At 65.4% G+C, this 18377-nt stretch overlaps 1 protein-coding gene across 1 annotated transcript in view; it reads left to right on the forward strand.

Annotated features, from left to right (window-relative positions):
- The window catches only part of ZFPM1 (zinc finger protein, FOG family member 1), a 69927-nt gene extending 62357 nt beyond the window's left edge, over positions 1 to 7570 (forward strand). Inside the window, 5 exon segments of the mRNA XM_060289885.1 lie at positions 1222 to 1431; positions 4622 to 4855; positions 5144 to 5239; positions 5321 to 5467; positions 5606 to 7570. Of these exon segments, the coding sequence (XP_060145868.1) occupies positions 1222 to 1431; positions 4622 to 4855; positions 5144 to 5239; positions 5321 to 5467; positions 5606 to 7446 (2528 nt within the window). The 3' untranslated portion in view covers positions 7447 to 7570.
- The last annotated feature ends 10807 nt before the right edge of the window (positions 7571 to 18377 follow it).

Below are 18377 nucleotides of genomic sequence, written 5' to 3' on the forward strand. Positions count from 1 at the left end.
ACTCCCTCCAGGAGTGGTCAGGAGGGCCATGTCCAAACCCAGCTGGGGGGCCTGGGACAGGTCCCCTCACCTTCTGGGGCCTCTGTTTTGTGAAGCTGAGGAAAGCTCCACGTCCCTCCTGCAAACCTGCACTTTCCAGGAGTGGCCCTGGGAGGGCGGGGTGGGGTGGGGGGACCCCCCCATTACAGATGAGGCAGCTCAGGTCCCGGGGAGGATGTGGGGAGCCAAACACCACAGCATGGCCACGGGAAATCCACCTCCTTCTTCCGGGGCGGGGGGGGGCTCCGCTTCGGTAGAATGTTCTGGGGGTGTCACCCTCACCATCGCCTCCTGAGCACACTGGACTAATGTCCTGTGGGCAGAGCCAAAGGCCCCTGGAGGTGGGCAGGGGCAAGCTGGGCTGCTGCTCCAGCACCTCCCCAGCCCCTCCCTACCTGGGGGCCTCCAGGGCACAGCAGGTGCTGAGGCCAGCATCCGGGGCCCTGCGCGTTCCGTCTGCCCTGCCATTGGCCCCGAGGACCTGGCTAGCACAGCACCTGTGTGCCTGTTTCACCCCCTGGCCCACCCTCCCTGCTTTGGGGTGCTCTAAGGACCCAGAGAGCAGCTGGAAAGCACGGGAGGGCCCAGGGCCCAGGTTGGCAGCAGGTGCCCAGCTGGGGGTACGTACACCTGGCGGGGGCGGGGACGTGGCCCAGTTAGCAGTGCCTGGCCTGTCCCCCCTGCTCGCCTGGTCAACAGGGTTCATCTGCCCGGGCAGATGCTAGCCAGGTGGCCTGGTCCCGTGGGCAGCTCAGCTCGGGTCCTGTTGGCCAAGGCTGCCCCCCGCTGGCCACCGTAGCAACAGCCACGCTGGCTGAGTAGCGAGGAGCTGGGAGGCCTTTCTAGGGCGTGGGTGAGCGGCTCCCAAGCCCTCCCCGCCGCTCTGCTCCCTTCTCCTCTAAGAGGGCCGTCGCGCTCCGAGGGACACAGGCAGGGAGGCCCAAAGAGCAGGCAACACCTAGTCGCCCTGAGGAGGCAGGTGCACCACGGAAACCAGCCGGCCACAGCTGCGAACCGGGTGTGGCTTCGCCCCGGCCACCACACCGGCTTCGGAACCCCCATGCCTAAGCTGGGGCGGCGCAGCGGGCATCAGGAGGATAAGATGGGCAGGGTCTTTGCAGAGGCGCGGCCGCGGTGGCCTGGGGCTGCCGGCGCCCCGTCACAGACGCCCTCCCCCCGCAGATGGCGCCCTCTGGTGCAGGCTCACCAGGCCAGTGGCCGCGGGCGGACGGCTGAGCGTGCTCCTCGCAGCCGAGCCCCACAGTGCCCCCAGCCAGCCTGTGAAGGAGCCGGTGGAGCCCGAGGGCCTGGCCCCCTCCCCCGCCGCCGACATCCAGCTCCTGCCCCAGCAGGCGGGCATGGCATCCATCCTCGCAACTGCAGTTGTCAACAGTGAGTAACCCGCTGCCTGCCCGCCCCCACCCCAGGCTCAGAGCTGCAGGCGGTGCCCAGCTCAGGATCTGCAAAGACTGGTCACCACTGCCACCTGAGCAGAGGTGTGCCCCGGGGGCACGCACGGGGGCCTAGCAGTGGGGTTCCAGGAGGGGCTCCAGGGTGCAGTCAGCGTGCAGGGGGCCACGTGGTGAGCTCCCAGATGCTGACGGGGAGGCGGGCTCTGCAGCAGAGCGGGCTTCTCACCACAGCGCCTCTGGCACACGCTCCGCGGGGTCCGGAAGGCCCTTTTAGGTCGCCAGCTGGAGAGGCCGTGCAGGGCAGGGGTGGAGTCTGGGACACATGCACCGTGGGGTGCCCAGCAGCAGCCCTGCCCTCGCTCACTAGATGCTGGTACCATCCCCACCTCCCAGTTGTGAAGGACGTGGTCAAGTGTCCCTTTGGGGCAGAGCCGCCAGTGTGGAGAGCTGCAGTGGAGGGACCACGTTTGTCACTCCTCCCTACAAGCAGCAGAGGGTCTGAGAACCGATGAGATTGACCGTTTCTCAAATCCTTGTTCAACGTCCACACCAAACCAGGCGGTCAAGGCGCTGGGGTCAGCGAGGTGGGGACAGGCGGCACATCCACGAAGGAGGGCACGTGGTGATGTGGGCAGTGGCTGGGGTGCTTGGGAGACGCGCGCGCCGGGGAGAGCAGCTGAGCGGACAGCCCAGGCCCAGCGAGACGGCCACCGTGGCCAGAGCCAAAACGACCGCGGCAGGGGGCTTTCAGGCAGCAAAGGGTACGACCCCATTTAGTTCTAAAATTGCATGGCTGCTAGACTGTAGGGTTGTAAAATTGGGAGAAAAGTGACCTTTTTAAGCAGGTCAAAAGTGACCTTTTTAAGCAGGTCAAACGTGAAGACGGCACAGGGCCTGCGGGGGGGGGGGTGCGGGGGGGGAAGCGGCAGCGTGAGGCCGGGGCTGCAGCACGGCCGCGGGGCGGACACTGTCCGTCCCATCGCAGTCAGGATGGAGGGCCCGTTCTGAGCAGCCTGACCCAAGACGCCTGTTGGGCACTAAGTGGAGCCCAGGAGGCGACTGGGGGACACGTGCTGGGGCTCAGGGTGCGGTAAGAGTCGGGGAGCTCCGGGCAGGACGAGGCCCCAGGGAGAGACAGGACCTGCAGACACTAGAGCCAGGGGTGAGGGGAGGCCCGCCGTGTCCCAGCTGTTGAGAGCAAAGGCAGGCAGCATGGAGGTCACCGTGACCCAGACACTGGCAGCCAAGTGAGGAGGGTGACACCGGAGGGGTGGGGACAAGCACAGGTGGGTGGGCCGGACAGGGCAAGGCCACTGCCTCAGGGAGAATGGGGTCCTGCAGGGGAGCTGAGAGGGTGGTGGTGAGCAAACAGGGGTCTTGTCTGACGTTGAGGTTTCAGGAAAGAAGGGTGCTGGATAGAAGGGTCTCTCAGAGGCCAGGACGGCCACCCCACCAGGGCAGGGAATGGCATCTGGTGCCCAGGGGGCTGCCTCTCTGTCTCTTTTGGATGGGTAGGTGGGGGGGGGGGCTGCAGGGAGCCCCAGGTGCTGGAGGGCTTCCTCTCAAGCCCGCCCAGGAGCAGCCTCTCTGGGCCTCGGTTTCCCTCCCCTCGGGTCTGACACTGGTCTGTGAGGGCATGGTGGGCTAGCATCGTTTATACCAACCCCACGTGGGCCTCTCCTACTGGTGGTCTAGAAGGGCTTTCAGAACCCGAGCTCCAAAGTCAATCAGACCCGGTTTAATTCTTGAGACTCCACCACTCTGGGCCTGTTTTCTCATCTGTGGAAGCAGTAAAGGTAATGCCGGTCTTGAGGTGTCTGTGCAGGTTACCTGGGCTGCATCCACCCGGGACTTGGCCCGAGGTCAGCCCTGGGTTGGTGGGGCGACGACCGTCCTTGCTAAGTTTTAGGGCCGGGGCTGGGGCCCACATGGGCCTCCGAGGCTCCCAGTCCCTTCGCTGTGCCGCAAGCAGCAGCGCAGTCCCCAGCACTGACCCTGCAGATACCAACAGCAGCCCACAGCTGGCCCCTCAGACCCGGATCCCAGCTCAAGGCCTCAGCGCTGCCCCTCAACCTCCAAATAAAAGGGAACTTGAAAACCAGAAATAACACAGTAGGAAGAGTTGAGCCGGAAACACCGCAGGCACAGGGGCATGAGGAGTGCCCACCTCACTTGACAGACAGGCACTAAATTCCTTAAGAGAGGCAGAAGGTAGAAACCTGGCAGCCCCCGGGGGGCAGGCAGACCACGTGTTCAGTAACTACCAACCAGCGGGCTGAGAAATACGTCCCAACCCGCACACGACCCCCAAAAGGTGTCCATTCCGTGTGAAGGTCAAGGTCGAGACCCAGAACAAGGTCTCCCCCCTGCCCTGGGTTCAGCCTAGGGGTGGCTGGCCAAGGAGCAGGGACAGAAACAACAAAACATTCCTTATCATTCTGCTGAAGCACCCACCAGAGAATGCTCACCAGCTGGCAAATCCACCCCCGCCATCCAAACCCCCAACCGCAAAGGTACTTGGGTTAAATGTAGTGAATTCAGGAAGTTCTGACCAGTAACACAGGTGTATGGGGGGGGCGGGGAAGGGCGGTGCACCGCGAGGCTCCTCCTGCTCTGCAGCTCCTGGCCTCAGCCCCCTGCCTACCCAGAGCCACGCTCACCTCTCGCCCTGCTGCCCCAGTGCTTGGGGACTCAGGCACCCAGCGGCCCACACACTTGCTCACACGCACACACCTGTCTCCTCGTCCTCCTCCACGGGCACCCAGCTCCACGCCAGCCCGCAAGTCCCATCGCCCCCGCCAAGTCACAGAGACAATCAGGTCACGGACCCCAGCCTCGCTTCTTCCGTGGGCGCCCCCAAGAGACCACAGTGTCTCCTTATGGGGTTCCCTGTCCGGACGCAGCCCAGGGGCCACCCACCCCAGGATGCAAGTCCCCATGGCATCCTGAAGATCCGTAGAGAGGGGACACGGAGTTACCAAGGGACACCTGAGAAGGCAAAGCAGTGAAGAGGGACAGCCCAGGTCACAAACCCCACCCCACCCCCAAGCTGGCAGACGCCGGGGCACAGCCCTCGTGTTGCAGAGGGCCCAGGGCCTGCCCCGGGTGCTAGGCGGCCAGCGCTGCTGCCGGGGCACCCCTCAGGCTGCACCCGCCTCTCCCGCCCGCAGAAGACGTCTTTCCCTGCAAGGACTGCGGCATCTGGTACCGCAGCGAGCGGAACCTACAAGCCCACCTCCTGTACTACTGCGCCAGCCGCCAAGGCACCAGCTCCCCCGCTGTGGCCGCCCCCGATGAGAAGCCCAAGGAGACCTACCCCAACGAGCGGGTCTGCCCCTTCCCCCAGTGCCGCAAAAGCTGCCCCAGCGCCAGCTCCCTGGAGATCCACATGCGCAGCCACAGCGGTGAGCCCCGCCCCCAACGGCGTGTCTCCCCGCCCAAGCCACGCATGCTCACTGCATTGTTCCTGGGGTTGCACAACTGCCGTGGACGTGCCCGAGTGGTCCTCCCACCCCGCCGAGCAGCCTCCCACAGGGCCCCAGGCCTCGCGCCCCGCCTGCGACCGGCTGGGTGGTCGGCTGGGGGCTGGGCCCCCGATGGGGTCCTAGGAGGCAGAGCTTAGGGGCCCTCCACACGTGCCCGTGCCGTAGTCCTCGGCTGGCCAGGCTCCCTTACCGGGCCCCATGTTCCAGGAGAGCGCCCCTTCGTGTGTCTCATCTGCCTGTCCGCCTTCACCACCAAGGCCAACTGCGAGCGGCACCTCAAGGTGCACACAGACACGCTGACGGGTGAGCGGGGCCAGGAAGGGGGCGGCGGGGTGTGCGGGACGCAGCCACCGGCAGGGCTCTGACACCACAGCCTACCTGCAGGTGTGTGCCACAGCTGCGGCTTCATCTCCACCACGCGGGACATCCTCTACAGCCACCTAGTGACCAACCACATGGTCTGCCAGCCGGGCTCTAAGGTTGAGATCTACTCATCAGGGGCTGGGCACCCCACTGCCAAGCTCCCCGCAGGTGAGCCCCTGGTGACCCTGCGGACTGGGAAGGGGGAAGCAGGCTCGGCCACGAGGGGTGGGGGGGGGGTGTCGGTTTCGGCCTCGACGCTCCACCACCTCTGTGCCCAGCCCAGCTCTCCCTTCCCGCCCTCCCCAGCTTCAGGTCTGGCCCAGGCAGGTCCTGCTCCAGGCCTGAAGTGTGGCCCCTGGCGTCTCCCCGCAGACAGTCTGGCCGCCTTCCAGCAGCACACGGCGCTGCACGGTCCCCTGGCCTCTGCAGACCTGAGCCTGGTGCCCGCCCCATCACCGGGACTGGACAGGAAGGCCCTGGCAGAGGCCACCAACGGAGAGACCAGACCGGGCCCCCAGAACGGGGGTGGCGGCGAGCCCCCGGCGACCCCCAGGAGCATCAAGGTGGAGGCGGCAGAGGAGCCCGAGGCGGAGCCAGGGCCCCAGGCCCTGTCGCGGACGCCATCACCGCCCAGCGCCGGCCCCAGCCCCGTCCGCGTGAAGGCGGAGCTGTCCAGCCCCACGCCCGGCTCCAGCCCAGGGCCCGGCGCACTCTTCCTGCCGCAGTTGCCCACGGCGCCGCCTGCCTCCGAGATCCTGGCCAAAATGTCCGAGCTGGTGCACAGCCGGCTGCAGGCGGGCGCGGGGGTGGGCGCGCCGGCTGGCCTCTTCACGGGGGCCCCCAAGGGCGCCACGTGCTTTGACTGCGACATCACCTTCAACAACGTCAACAACTTCTATGTGCACAAGCGCCTCTACTGCTCCGGCCGCCGCCCGCCCGACGACACGCCCCCTGCCCGCCGGCCCAAGGCGGCCCCAGCCCCGCCGCGCGCGCCGCCCGCTGAGGCCGACGAGCAGCGCTCGCCACCGGGCCCCGGGGCGCGCGAGGACGAGGCGGGGGGCGCGGCTACGCCCGAGGCGGAGACCGAGGCCGAGGCGGGCGGCCGGGGCAGCGAAGGCAGCCCAAGCCCGGGCAGCGGGGCAGACGAGGACGACGACCCCCGCCGGACGCTGTGCGAGGCCTGCAACATCCGCTTCAGCCGCCACGAGACCTATACGGTGCACAAGCGGTACTACTGCGCCTCTCGTCACGACCCGCCGCCGCGCCGGCCTGCGCCCGCCGGGACCTCCGGGGCCCCCGCGCCCGTTGCGCCGCCCGTGCGCACGCGCAGGCGCCGCAAGCTCTACGAACTGCACGTGGCCGGACCCGCCCCGCCCCCGGTCGGACCCGCCCCGTCCCCGGTCGGACCCGCCCAGCCCGTCGCGCCAGGCCACGCCCCCACGCCGCCTGCGTCGCCGGCGCCGCGGCCCGGAAGCGGAAATGGAGGCGGAGGTGGAAGCGGCCAAGACCCGGCGGAAGGCCCCATCGACCTGAGCAAAAAGCCGCGGCGCCAGGCTCCCGCCGCCGCCCCTGGCCCTGCGCCCGGCCTACCGGCCCTGGCCGATTACCACGAGTGCACAGCCTGCCGCGTGAGCTTCCACAGCCTCGAGGCGTACTTGGCGCACAAGAAGTTCTCGTGCCCCTCTGCCCCGCGCCGCCTGCGCGCCGCCCCCGAGGACCCGCCCGCCATCGTCTGTCCCTACTGCCCCCCGAACGGCGTGGTGCGCGGCGACCTCATCGAGCACTTCCGCCTGGCGCACGGCCTGCTGCTGGGCAAGCCCCCGGCCGGCTCCGGCCCTGGCGCCGAGGCCCGGACGCCTTCGCCCGCCGCCCCCCGCGACGGCCTCAACGGCCAGGACCCTTGGGAGCCGCCCGCCGGCAGCCCCCGGCCCGGCCCGCCCCCGGCCACGTCCCCCGAGGCCGTGCCGGCACCCCCCTCCCACTCGGACAAAGGCGTACAGACGCCCAGCCAGGGGACGCCGGCCTCCGTGCCCAACGGCAACCACAGGTACTGTCGCCTGTGCAACATCAGGTTCAGCAGCCTGTCCACTTTCATCGCCCACAAGAAGTATTACTGCTCCTCGCATGCGGCCGAGCACGTGAAGTGAGCGCCCGGCGCTGCTGCCCTGCAGGGGGACCCGGGACGCTCCAGGCACAGACCTCGTCCGAGAGGCTGCAGGGGGCAGCGCCCGCCTGGACCTTGGCACTTAATAAAGAAGTTCAGTTTGCTGAGCACAGTGGTGGAGCAGTCTAGTTCTCTGAGCGGGGGGGCCCTGCGGGGAGGGCACAGGCAGGGCCAGCAGCACCTGTAAGTACACGCAGGACACTGCAGGCCGGAGTCCCGCAGTGGCCCCGCCCTGCACCCGGGACTGATGGCACTGCTCTGGGCCCCCTTGGGGCACGGGGAGAGCAGGCACTGCCCTTCTGGGTCCACTGTGCCCTCCAGGATCCAGCCAGAAGCTCTGGTTTGGCCACCAGACACCAAAGGGAGGAGCTTAATCTTGGCCAGCGGACAGCTCTTCCACCTGCTCAGTGACAGGCCACCAAGGAATCAGGGAGGGGAGCATGGTGGGGAGGATGAAGCCCTGCAGTTGCCGAGGCTGATGCGGGAGAAGGGAGAGTGGGAGAGTGAGCCGCTGACGGGCACTGGGGCCCACAGCGAGCGGGCACTGGGGCCCACAGCGAGCGGGCACTGGGGCCCACAGCGAGCGGGCACTGGGGCCCACAGCGAGCGACCCCTGGGACCTGGGGGCTGCGGTGGGCACGAGGCTGGGGCCACACCACCCCCAGTCTGCCCTGCTGCTGCTGACCATGACCTGGGCCAAACCCAAGCAGGAGGAGCCCAACTGTGGTCCTGGCACGTGGCAGCTGGGGGGCTGTGGGCACCCTCCAGCCTGGTGTCCCTGTTTGCAGTACAGAATGTCTCTTCCGATATACCAGGCCGCCTACTGCAGATGAAAGTGAAACCTGACCTCTCACCTTTCTCTGCCTCTGAACATCAGATGTGCTTCCTGCCACCCACCCAGACTCACTCACCTGCTCGATCGAGGCAGGCTTCCTCCCGCCCAGCCCTCAGGGGTGACAGGCTAAGGAGCTTGTGTTCGGACAGGAACAGTCCCCACACCTCGCCCACAGGTACATGGGACACGGCCCCCTCCCGCTTGCCCCCAGCTGGCCCTGAGTACCAGGGTGTGACCAGGGCTGCTGGACAGTCGGGGGCCCCAGGAGCCAAGCTGCTTTCCTGGTAAATGCCCCACGTTGTGAAGACCTTCCTGGCTCTGCTCTCCTGGACTGGGGCAGGGAGGCTCCCAGACCCCTCAACTCTGCTCACTGTTGCACCCCGGAGAGTCTGAGGCTCCGCCTCTTGAGTCCCACCACCAAGTGCGGCAGATGTCATTCACCCTAAGGCAGGGGGAACGTCCCTGTGTGCTGATAAGCACAGATGCTCAAAGGGGAAGGATGGGGGAGACACGGGAAGGCAGGGGAAGCATCTGTGCTCGCCCCCACCCTTGCACCACGTGAGTGGAGGACAGCGCCACACAGAAAAGGGCCTCGGTGTCCACGCCCACCCGACCCCCACCCCAGGCCTGAACTGCTGGCCAGGCCAAGCTTTGTGCCAGGGAGGTCCTGCAGCTGGGTCCTGGGTCACATGCCCCCTGCTCTCCCCCCAACCCCGGTGCATGGCCAGCACCCTGCGGCCCTTGCCCCACTCAAGGTCCCCAGTGCTAGGCTCTCCACCCACAGCCCGGAGCCCACCTTCACCCTCCTCAGACCCCCATTTCCCACACACTGCCTCCTCTCATGCCACCCCATGTTCTCCCCGAGAACCTGCCACCACCGTCCCAGCTGCAGCCCAGGGACAGCGCTTGGCCTCCTTCCCACCTCTCTGGGAGCCCTGATGCTCCCAGACCAGCCCCCCGCCCCCATCCCCGAAGCTCACTCCACTTACGGTCCTGGGCAGGCACACGGGTTCCCGGGCCCCTATGTCTCTCTAGCCCAACCATGCCCCCCGCCCAGACCAGGGCCCCTATGTCTCTCTAGCCCAGCCATGCCCCCCGCCCAGACCAGTGCACCCACTACATGTCCCTCAAGGGCCCTGACACGTCCAAGGCTGAGCTCTCCCTGCTGCGTCTTCTCCCCACACCTGCGCAGACGTGGCCATCAACCCTCAGTGTCACAGCAGCTGTGACCACGAAACCCGCCTCTGCCCATCCTGGCCCCCAGGTCCACAAGTTCGCCTCACTTCTCTCTCAGGCCGATTCCAAACCTCAGCGCATCTCACTGCCTCCGGGGATGGCCGCCCCCGATGGACTGCACTGTCCCCCGCCAACACGACTCTTCACCGCCAGGTCGGGTGGTTGGGAGACCAGGTGGGGTCACAGCGGCTCCTGCTGCACAGAGGTGGCCGCCAGGCCCTGGTCGTCGCCCCATGGCCTGTTCATGCTGCTCCAGCGTCTCGGCGCCGCCTGCTCCCTGCAAGGGGCTGCCCTTCTCACGCTGTTTAGAGACCTTCCCTGACCCTCCGTCCTAACACCCTGCTCATTTCCCCATCATAGTGGTCACTCTTCTTACCCCCTTCTCCCTGCCCCACGGGCCTCGCCGACCTTGACCACTGCCTCCAGGGCACCTGGCCCACGGCCCGGGGAGGGGCACGTGGTCACTGCAGCCCCCCACCACGCCCCAGTCGTCACAGCCCTCTGCAAAGCCAGCCCCGCCTGCCCACCTCCTGGGTTCCCTCCTCCATCCCATTCTCTGCTGGGCTCCTGCCTTCGGCCGCCCCCCAACGCTGTGCCAATTGCACCTCCCCAAGCCAGCTCTTATCAGGTGACACTGTACACACAGCATGCACAGCACTCGGTCCACATTCAAGGCCACTGTCCAACCCCAACTCCTCCTAATTGGGTCGCCCCCCCCGCCCCGAGTCCTGTGTGCAAACCTCATCCAGGGCTCTGCAGCCCCGCGCACCCTGCGCCCTGTGCTGCCCGTCCACCCCTGGGGAAACCCTGGCACTAGGAATCACTGCAGGTAGACGTTCCTGCCACCAGGGGTCAGCAGTGACTCGTTTACATGGGCCGGCAGGCCAGGTGCCAAGACCTCTCGGCCGGCCAGGGCACCCGCCCTCTGTCTCCTGAGGACCCAGAAAGGGTGGGAGGCGGAGGCGGGTCCCAGACGCAAAAGGAGAACGTGGAGGAGGGCGGCGTGCAGCCCGAGGACCTGTATAGTCTGGAGCCACGTGGTCTCCACCGAAGGTGCAACAGAGATGACCGGCGAGCAAGGGAGGAGCCCCGAGGGCAGGGCCCTGGGTGCGGGGGCGCACGGGAGAAGGCGGGGGGCCCAGGCAGAGTCCCGGCAGGCATCAGGCGGGTCATACAGCTGCCCGTGCAGCAGCCCTGGAGGTACAGCCTCTACCCTCCTCCCCCATCACCGTCCTCACAGGAGGACGTGGGCTCCGGGAGGGGGCGCGACCGGACATCGATCAAGCCGGTGCTGGGAGCACCACCGCTGAGCGCGCACACGGCTGCCGTGGCCACCTCCCTTCTGAGGCTCCGGCCCAGCCTTGCTCGCAGACCTGCCCTCGCCTGCCTCTCACGGGTAGCAGCTCTGAGCAGCAGAGCCCAGGCCCCCCACTGCACGGCCAAGCCCGGCCTCGGCGCCTCCGTGTGGGGACAGCCGCGGGGGACGACTTAGGAGAGCAGTTCCCTGGGACACGGTTGGTCCCCGTTCCCGAGAGCACGCTTCTCCGGGGCAGCCACGTCGCATCACCCGAGCCCCAGTGGAGAATACACATTCCAGGGGCCCCGGACGGGCTGAACAGGTCAGGGCCTGGGAATCGGCCTTGATCAGGTCCCAGCAGATTCTTCTCTGGCCAGTCTGAGAAACACCTGCAGGGCAGGTGGTCAGACACTGTTCATGCCTTTATGGTCAGCCCAGCAGGCGCAGGACGGCCCTGCCGAGGAGCCTCTGTCAGCTGGGGCAGGACGCAGCGAGGAGGGGGCTGGGCCCAGACCTCAGCCCTTCAGAACCGCACGTTCCGACACTCCGTCCCAATACCATTCTGCCTTCACTGATCACCAGATGATCCTCGGAAGCCCCGGCCCCGCTAAGTCCAGGCCACGCTGCTGAGCAGAGCCGCCGGGGGCGGCAGCCATGCCCAGACTGCGGAGGTACCCTGGGCAGAGTCCGAAGGGCACGCGGCTGGGAGAGCGAGCTGGGACTCCGAGGAGTCCGGCCGCGTTACTTAACTAGGGGCTCGCGGGTGGGAACCGCCCCCAGCCGCCGTCCCAGAGAGGAGTGCCAGGCAGCACCCCGAGGAAAGGAGGGGACCCCGCCCCTGACGCTGTGCTTGCGGGCGGCGCAGCCCCGAGTCCTGACCGGTGTGACGGGGCACCCTCGCTCCGGGAGCACGACCAGGCCCGAGGCTCCTTTGTTGCCACACGGCTGCCACCGTCACGCTCGCCCCTGATCCCCACCCCCACCCCAGAGCCTGGCAGCAGGAGAACTAATGCCCCGATGGAACCAGCCTGAGCATCGGCTCCCTGCGCACCTAACATGCCCAGGGGTCGAGCAAGCCCCTCCCTACGTGCAAAGGGCCGCACAGTAGCCCAGGCGCTGTGCTCAGGGGCTGGGCGCTGGGGGCTGGAATCCTGCCACCGCTGTGCTGCTGCGGCCGACCCGTCCCAGGGAAGCCGACCAGGGCACCTGCAGAGGGAAGCGGCCACCGGGACGTCCCCATGACACTGTGAGGTCGCATCAGTGGGCGACAACAGATAATTCAAAACAGAAGCTTGAGATGCAGACGTGTCTGGAGATTCAAAATAGTATAGGACTTTGCACGGCAAGAGAGGACAGGGCTGACTGGGTGTCACGAGTCTAACACCAGCTCTGAGTTACTACTCACCGCCCCCGAGACAGGGCCGCTAGCCAGTATTTCCAAGAACCCCAAAATGCAAAGGCTTTAAAAGACACCCAGGGTCTGAGGACCAAATTCTTGAGGGACACACATGTGAACTGACCCCCGCCCCTACCCAGGAGGGGCCACCCCGGGACCCACGCCACTAACTCAGTGGGAATCAAAGCAAAGGCTGCGGCCAGGGAGGATCCCGACACCACGAGGCGGCTCGAAGGACAGGAGACGACGCCCACAGCCCCGCCCCGCAGGCTCGGTTGGGAGAGGCCCTGCCCCTGCACACGCGGGAGCCCAGCCACCTCTGCCACTGGGGTCGCCCCTCGGACGCAAGAAAGCCGGGAGCGGGGAGCGGGGTACGCTGCATGAAGCCCGACTCCCCACCCCCCGGGCTGGTGGGTCTGTAACGTCTCTGAACGCGGCAGCCCCGATGGCTTGATTCCATCCACAATGTGAAGAGGCCCCAGCGGACCCCGAATCCAGATGATCCCAGCAGCCCCTTCTTGACTCCCAGGTGCAACTCTTAGAATTCTGTCGTTAACAGCCCTCTGATCAGGCCCACGGCAAGAAACGCAGCCGACAACGCCAACCTCTCCACGGAAGCTGAGGAACGAAGCCTGCTCCCCACGCGTCCCCGCCTCCGCCTGGGCCGTGCGTGGCCACGCCCCGCTCCGTGCGTGGCCACGCCCTGCTCCGCTCCGTGCGTGGCCACGCCCTGCTCCGCTCCGCGTGCGGGCCTGCCGAGGGGACTCAAGCTGCTCTTCACCGCCCTCAGTGAGGCCCCGCCCCACCAGGGCCAGGCGGACCCACCAGAGCCAGGCGGAAAACGTAGTGTGGGGCGGGGAGGCGGAGGGCAGAGAGGGATAGCACAGCTGGCCGGCGCTTGAGACCGAAAGCACACCTGCTGCCCCCGCCCCCTGTCCACAGTCAGGTGTTTTCTGAGGCTGTGACTCGATGCTGGGTGGGAGCAGAGCTTCTAGCCAGACGAACGGCCCTCGTACACTCATGCACATGCTCCCAGCCTCTCGTCTGCAGTGGGTGAGCCGTTATCTCGTGGACGGAGCACCTTTACAGGAGCCCCTCGGGCGTGGCCGGGACACACCACTCTGCCCAGTTCTCTGGGTTCCCTGGATGTCACCTTCACGCCGCCCAGGGCCTCTTCAGGGACATCCCTTACAGGCTGGTCTTTGACAGTTAAAGAGTTCCTGCAGGCCCCCTGCAGCTGACACGAATGCCCTTTATCACGCAGAGGGTAGTCAAAGCTGGACCTGCCACCTCATTAGGTCCTGCTCGAAAGCGAGGCCACTCTGAGCTCCATGGAAATCACGTCTCAGCACTCCAGGTGACAGGGCTGACCCCGTGAGTCAGCACAGAGAAATCTCCCTAATGATGCTCGCCTTCCATGACACTCCAGCCGCCCAGCAGAGGGCAGCTGGGAAGGAGCAAGGACACGCACACACCTCCTCTGCTTTGACACCAGCGACTCTGAGTGTGCGCCAGGGAATCCAGGGGCGCCCCCAACCTTTCCAGAGGGCCAGCAAGGTCCTCCTTTGACCGAAGTTGCATGAGTGGCACAAAAGCCAAGGCGGGTGTGACAAGTGGACCTTAGCACGGACCGAGGCAGCAGATCTGGCAGATACGGCAATGGGCACCCTGGCCCTCCCACCCCCGTCTCACAGGAAAGCAACAGAAACCAGTTTAAATTAACAATGTCCTTGATGGGGCTTCCCTGGTGGCGCAGTGCTTGAGAGTCCGCCTGCCGATGCGGGGGACACGGGTTCGTGCCCCGGTCTGGGGAGATCCCACATGCCGCGGAGCAGCTGGGCCCGTGAGCCATGGCCGCTGAGCCTGCGCGTCCGGAGCCTGTGCTCCGCAACGGGAGAGGCCACAGCAGTGAGAGGCCCGCCTTACGCCAAAAAAAAAAAAAAAGAAAATGACAGCAAGGTATCAGAGTTTAAAAACGTGTAGAGGTGAAACTGCGTTTACTGTGTATAAATCACCCCAATTTAAAAAGCTCACAGCAGGATACTGAGGTGAAGGGGGGACACCTGGGGCACAGCAGCCCCATGGGACCTGAAACTCCCCGCAAGGGTCTGCGTCCTGTGAGGGTCTCTGAGCAGTGGCCCCGTCATACCTGTGCCTTTCTTCCTGAGTGAGTGAGTGAGTGTGTGTGTGTGTGTGTGTGTGTGTGTGTCCCACAGATGCTGACTGCACACCTGCAAGCCGCAGTCCCCAGACCTTCAGAGCAGCCTCACCGCCTCTGGGCGCCCTTCCCACTCCAGACAAGGGACCGTGCCTGGGGAGGGGGACGCCCGTGGAGAAACCGCACCCTGCCACCGCCTCTGCCACGACACCTCTCCGGGAGCATAAGTGCCCTCGCACACAGGCCACTGGTGCCGTCGTGCCCAGCAGCAGCGCCCGTAGACGGCCCGTTGGTGGCAGACTGTCCAGCACCCCCTCAGAGCAAAGGAGCCCCGTGTAAGCGGCTGTGAATCGCTCGGGAGAGAGAAGACCAGACCGTCTTAAGGGCCGAGGCGCTGAGTCATGGGAGCCTTGAGGTGCTGATGGGCATTTGAGAAACTGCCGGACGCCTGTGAGGACGCGGGACACAGAGGGGCCTGGTGGTTGGGGTGTCCTAGGACCGACGGCGGCCGGGCACTCTGCTCCCGGGACAGGGCAGCTGCGCAGGGGCGTGTAGGGCCGCCCCCCGAGGACTGAGCCCCAGGAGGCTCTGGGATGGGGGTGTCTGAACGGTATTCGGTGCAGCGGCGAGCGGCAGGCCTCCCCGGGTCTGCCTCCGCCTGCTTCCAACCCTGGTCCGCTCCGCCCACCTGCAGAGAGTGTCCTGGGGCGGCCAGAGCAGAGGACCGCAGGCTGGGGGCCTCAAGGCAGGTGAGGCTGTGGGCGGGCACGCCCTCCGCAGGCTCTGGGGAGCGTGTGTCTTGCCGGCCTCGCCCCCATGCTGGTCTTGCTCAGGTCTTAGGGTCCCCGGCTGTGGGCACTTCCCTCCGAGCCCTCCCTCTGCCTTCTCTCCTCTTCTCTTTTAGGGACACCCTTACGGGGTTTAGGGCCACCCTAATCCAGGATGACTTCAGTGAAATTCTCACCTTAATCCCATCTGTAAGACCCTTCTCCCAAACAAGGGCACAGGCTGAGGCACCAGGTGGACGTGAACTTGGGGGACACCTTCCAACCCGATGCCCCCTGAGGCTCTCAGGGAGACGTGGCCTCCCCTCCTCCCTGGGAGCTCCTGAAGAGTCAGGGCTGCCACCTCCTTCACATCACCCGGCTCCACACAGATGGACGGACGAAAACAGCTCCATTTAATCCCTTTGCTACTCCAGGCTGCGCTGGTTTCCCCTGAGGGAAGTGCTCCGCGGCAGCCGAGGAAGCTGGGGCCGGGCCAGGCGCTCTGTCGCCCGACGATGACATGACGGCTACCGCGTGTCATAGGCCTGTTTCCAAGCTGGGCCCCACGTGGGCTCCCATCCCATGCGTGTAGCTGGGCCTCCAGGCTCCAAGTTGAGCCACCTCTGTGCTTAGCAGCGACCCTGGCTGTGACCTTGGCAGCAAACCCACCCTGAGGCCCTGGTGTGAGGGGGAGATTGAGCCCGTTTCTTCAGCCCAAGAGAGAAAAACAGAGCAGGGTAAACAGGAAGAGCCAGAGAGATGGAGAGAAAAGGGGACGAAGGCGGGGGGGGGGGGGGGGGGGGGGGAGGAGCCAGGGCCGCCCGTGTCCACAGCATCCTGGGCAGCCCCCCACCTCCAGGGCTGTGGGCTCGCTGGCCGCCTCGCCCACCCTCCGAAGGGACAGCCAAGCACCCACGCCCTGCTCCGCCCAGGCCACACCGGCGCCCCGCGGACTGTGCCGAGCCAGCCTCAGGAGGGCCGAGGGGGTCCGCCACGAGTGGTTTTCTAGCAGCTTTACCGAGGTACACCTCACATGCCATACAACTCACCCGCTTACGTGCACCACTCACCAGTTTGCCACAGATGCGCAGAGGTGTGCAGCCACTGCCACCGTCAAGTTCAGAACAGTCTCATCACCCCCAACCTCCACGGCGCCCCCCCAGCCCCCCGCAACGACGGATGGACTCTCTGTCTCTGCAGATTCACCCGTCCCGGCCATTTCACATGCACGGAATCACTCATGCGTGTCCTCGTGTCTGGCTTCTGTCTCTCAGCGCGTTTTCCAGGTGCGTCCAGGCTGTGTCGGTGCCGCTCTCCCGTTAAGGCAGCGTAGTATTCCGCCGCGTGCCTGAACCGCATTCCGCTGCTCATTCGGTGACGCGCACTGTTTAGCTACGTGAACGACGCTGCTGCCGGCATCCACGCGCACGTGTCTGTGTGGATGTGCACGTCCATTTCTCTGGGCAGACACCCGGGCGTGGAATCGCGGGGTCCCGCGCTAACCGTGTCTTTAACCTTTTGGGGAAACACCAGACCGGTTTCCACCCGCCCCAGCAGCGACAGGGCCTGCTTTCTCCCCGCCCTCATCCACACTCGCTGTCTCTGACACTCTCCTGAGCTGTCCTGTCCCCCAGGTGTGCGGCAGTGCCTCACTGCAGTTTCATCTGCATTTGCTGATGGCTAATGTTGGCCATCTTTTCCTGTGCTTGTTGGTCATTCGTATTTCTTTGGAGAAGTGACTCTTCAGACCCTTCACCCATTCCTACAAGGTTTTTATGTTCACTTTGAAGTGAAAAAACAGAACCTGGAGGTCATCGAGTCTAAAAATGATAGGAACGGGCTCTGGCCTCAGACACCCAATCCCACCTTGGTGCCTCCCAGCCACACGGCCACGAGCAGCTCAGCTCCAGGACCCCTGGTGTCCTCGCCAGCCCAACGGGGTGAGGGCATGCCCACAGCAGGAACTCCGTAGTGAAGTTCACAGAGCTCCACGGCAGAGCCCTTCTGAACCCGAGCCCCAGGGCAGGCGGCGTGACCATGTCCCACCTCTGCAGGCAGAAGAGCAGTCGGGCGCCCAGAGCCAGCAGGTGGAGGCGGAGTGGCGGGGAGAATGAACACCCCTGTCCCCAAGGGGACAGAAGCAGAGCTGGGGGCAACGCTTGTCCTGAACTGACAGATTCTAGGTGGGCTCTGGGGAGGGAGAATAGGAGGAGGACACAGAGGACACGCAGACGACGCAGGCGAGAGGCCCAGCTCGCCAAGCTTCACTCCCTGAGCTCGCCTCGCCGTGTCTGTGAAATGCGAAGGTCTCGCAGGATCCCACCACACCCTCAAGGGTCAGGGGTAGACGCCACTCTCCCAGCAGTACCGTCCCATTCACCCCACAGGAGTCAGAAAGGGCTCCAGGCCCCCAGCCCCGGCAGGCTGGGACCCGTGTCACCTGGCGGGGCCACTGCCGCCCTTCCTTCCACAGGGTGTCACGCAGGGAACCCCAGGGACCTCCTTGGTTCCAGCCCGAGCTCAAGGCTGGACTGCTTGTCCATGGGCCCCTGAGTGGCCCAGCTGAGGGTCCCTGCTCTGCCCACCAGGTCCACCCCCTCCGACCTGGCCTGGCACGTGGCTCATCCGAGGGGGTCAGTGGTGGGTCTCGGAGCTGCAGGCTGGAGAGGACAAGGCCCCCAGAGCAGGGCCCCCAGGCTTTGGAAATTCACAAACCAAAAACTGTTCACAATGACCTCTGGTCTCTCTCCTTCTCTCTTCTCCTTCCTTCCTTCCCCAGATACATTCATTTTTTAAAACTACTGTTTAATCATCTCAGTATTTCATAAAAACACATTTTAACATAAAAATGTTAGGAGGAGGACATAATCTCAGAACAAAACAGAGTCTTTTACGTGAAGCAAATTTGACTTCATGAAATCCCCAATTTTGCTCTAATTTCACTGCAGACTCATAGAAACTCTGCCACAGAGCACAGGTCCCTGGGTCAGGGCTTGGGAACTCTGTTCCCATCTGAAGCTTCCTGCCCCAACTTCCTTTTACAGAGGACGAAACAGAGGGTCCAAGGGGTTAAACGCCTGTCACTGGCAGTGCTAGGCAGGACCCCGCTGCTCCGTGCCACAGCACAGAGACCCAAATCTGGCTGCGTTTAGCCGGAATCCACCCCGAGCTTGCACATTCACCCCGACGTGCAGACACCCCCTTCTACACTTCCAGCTCACTGCA

Source organism: Globicephala melas, chromosome 19 (assembly GCF_963455315.2).
Source record: "Globicephala melas chromosome 19, mGloMel1.2, whole genome shotgun sequence".
Lineage (NCBI taxonomy): Eukaryota > Metazoa > Chordata > Mammalia > Artiodactyla > Delphinidae > Globicephala > Globicephala melas.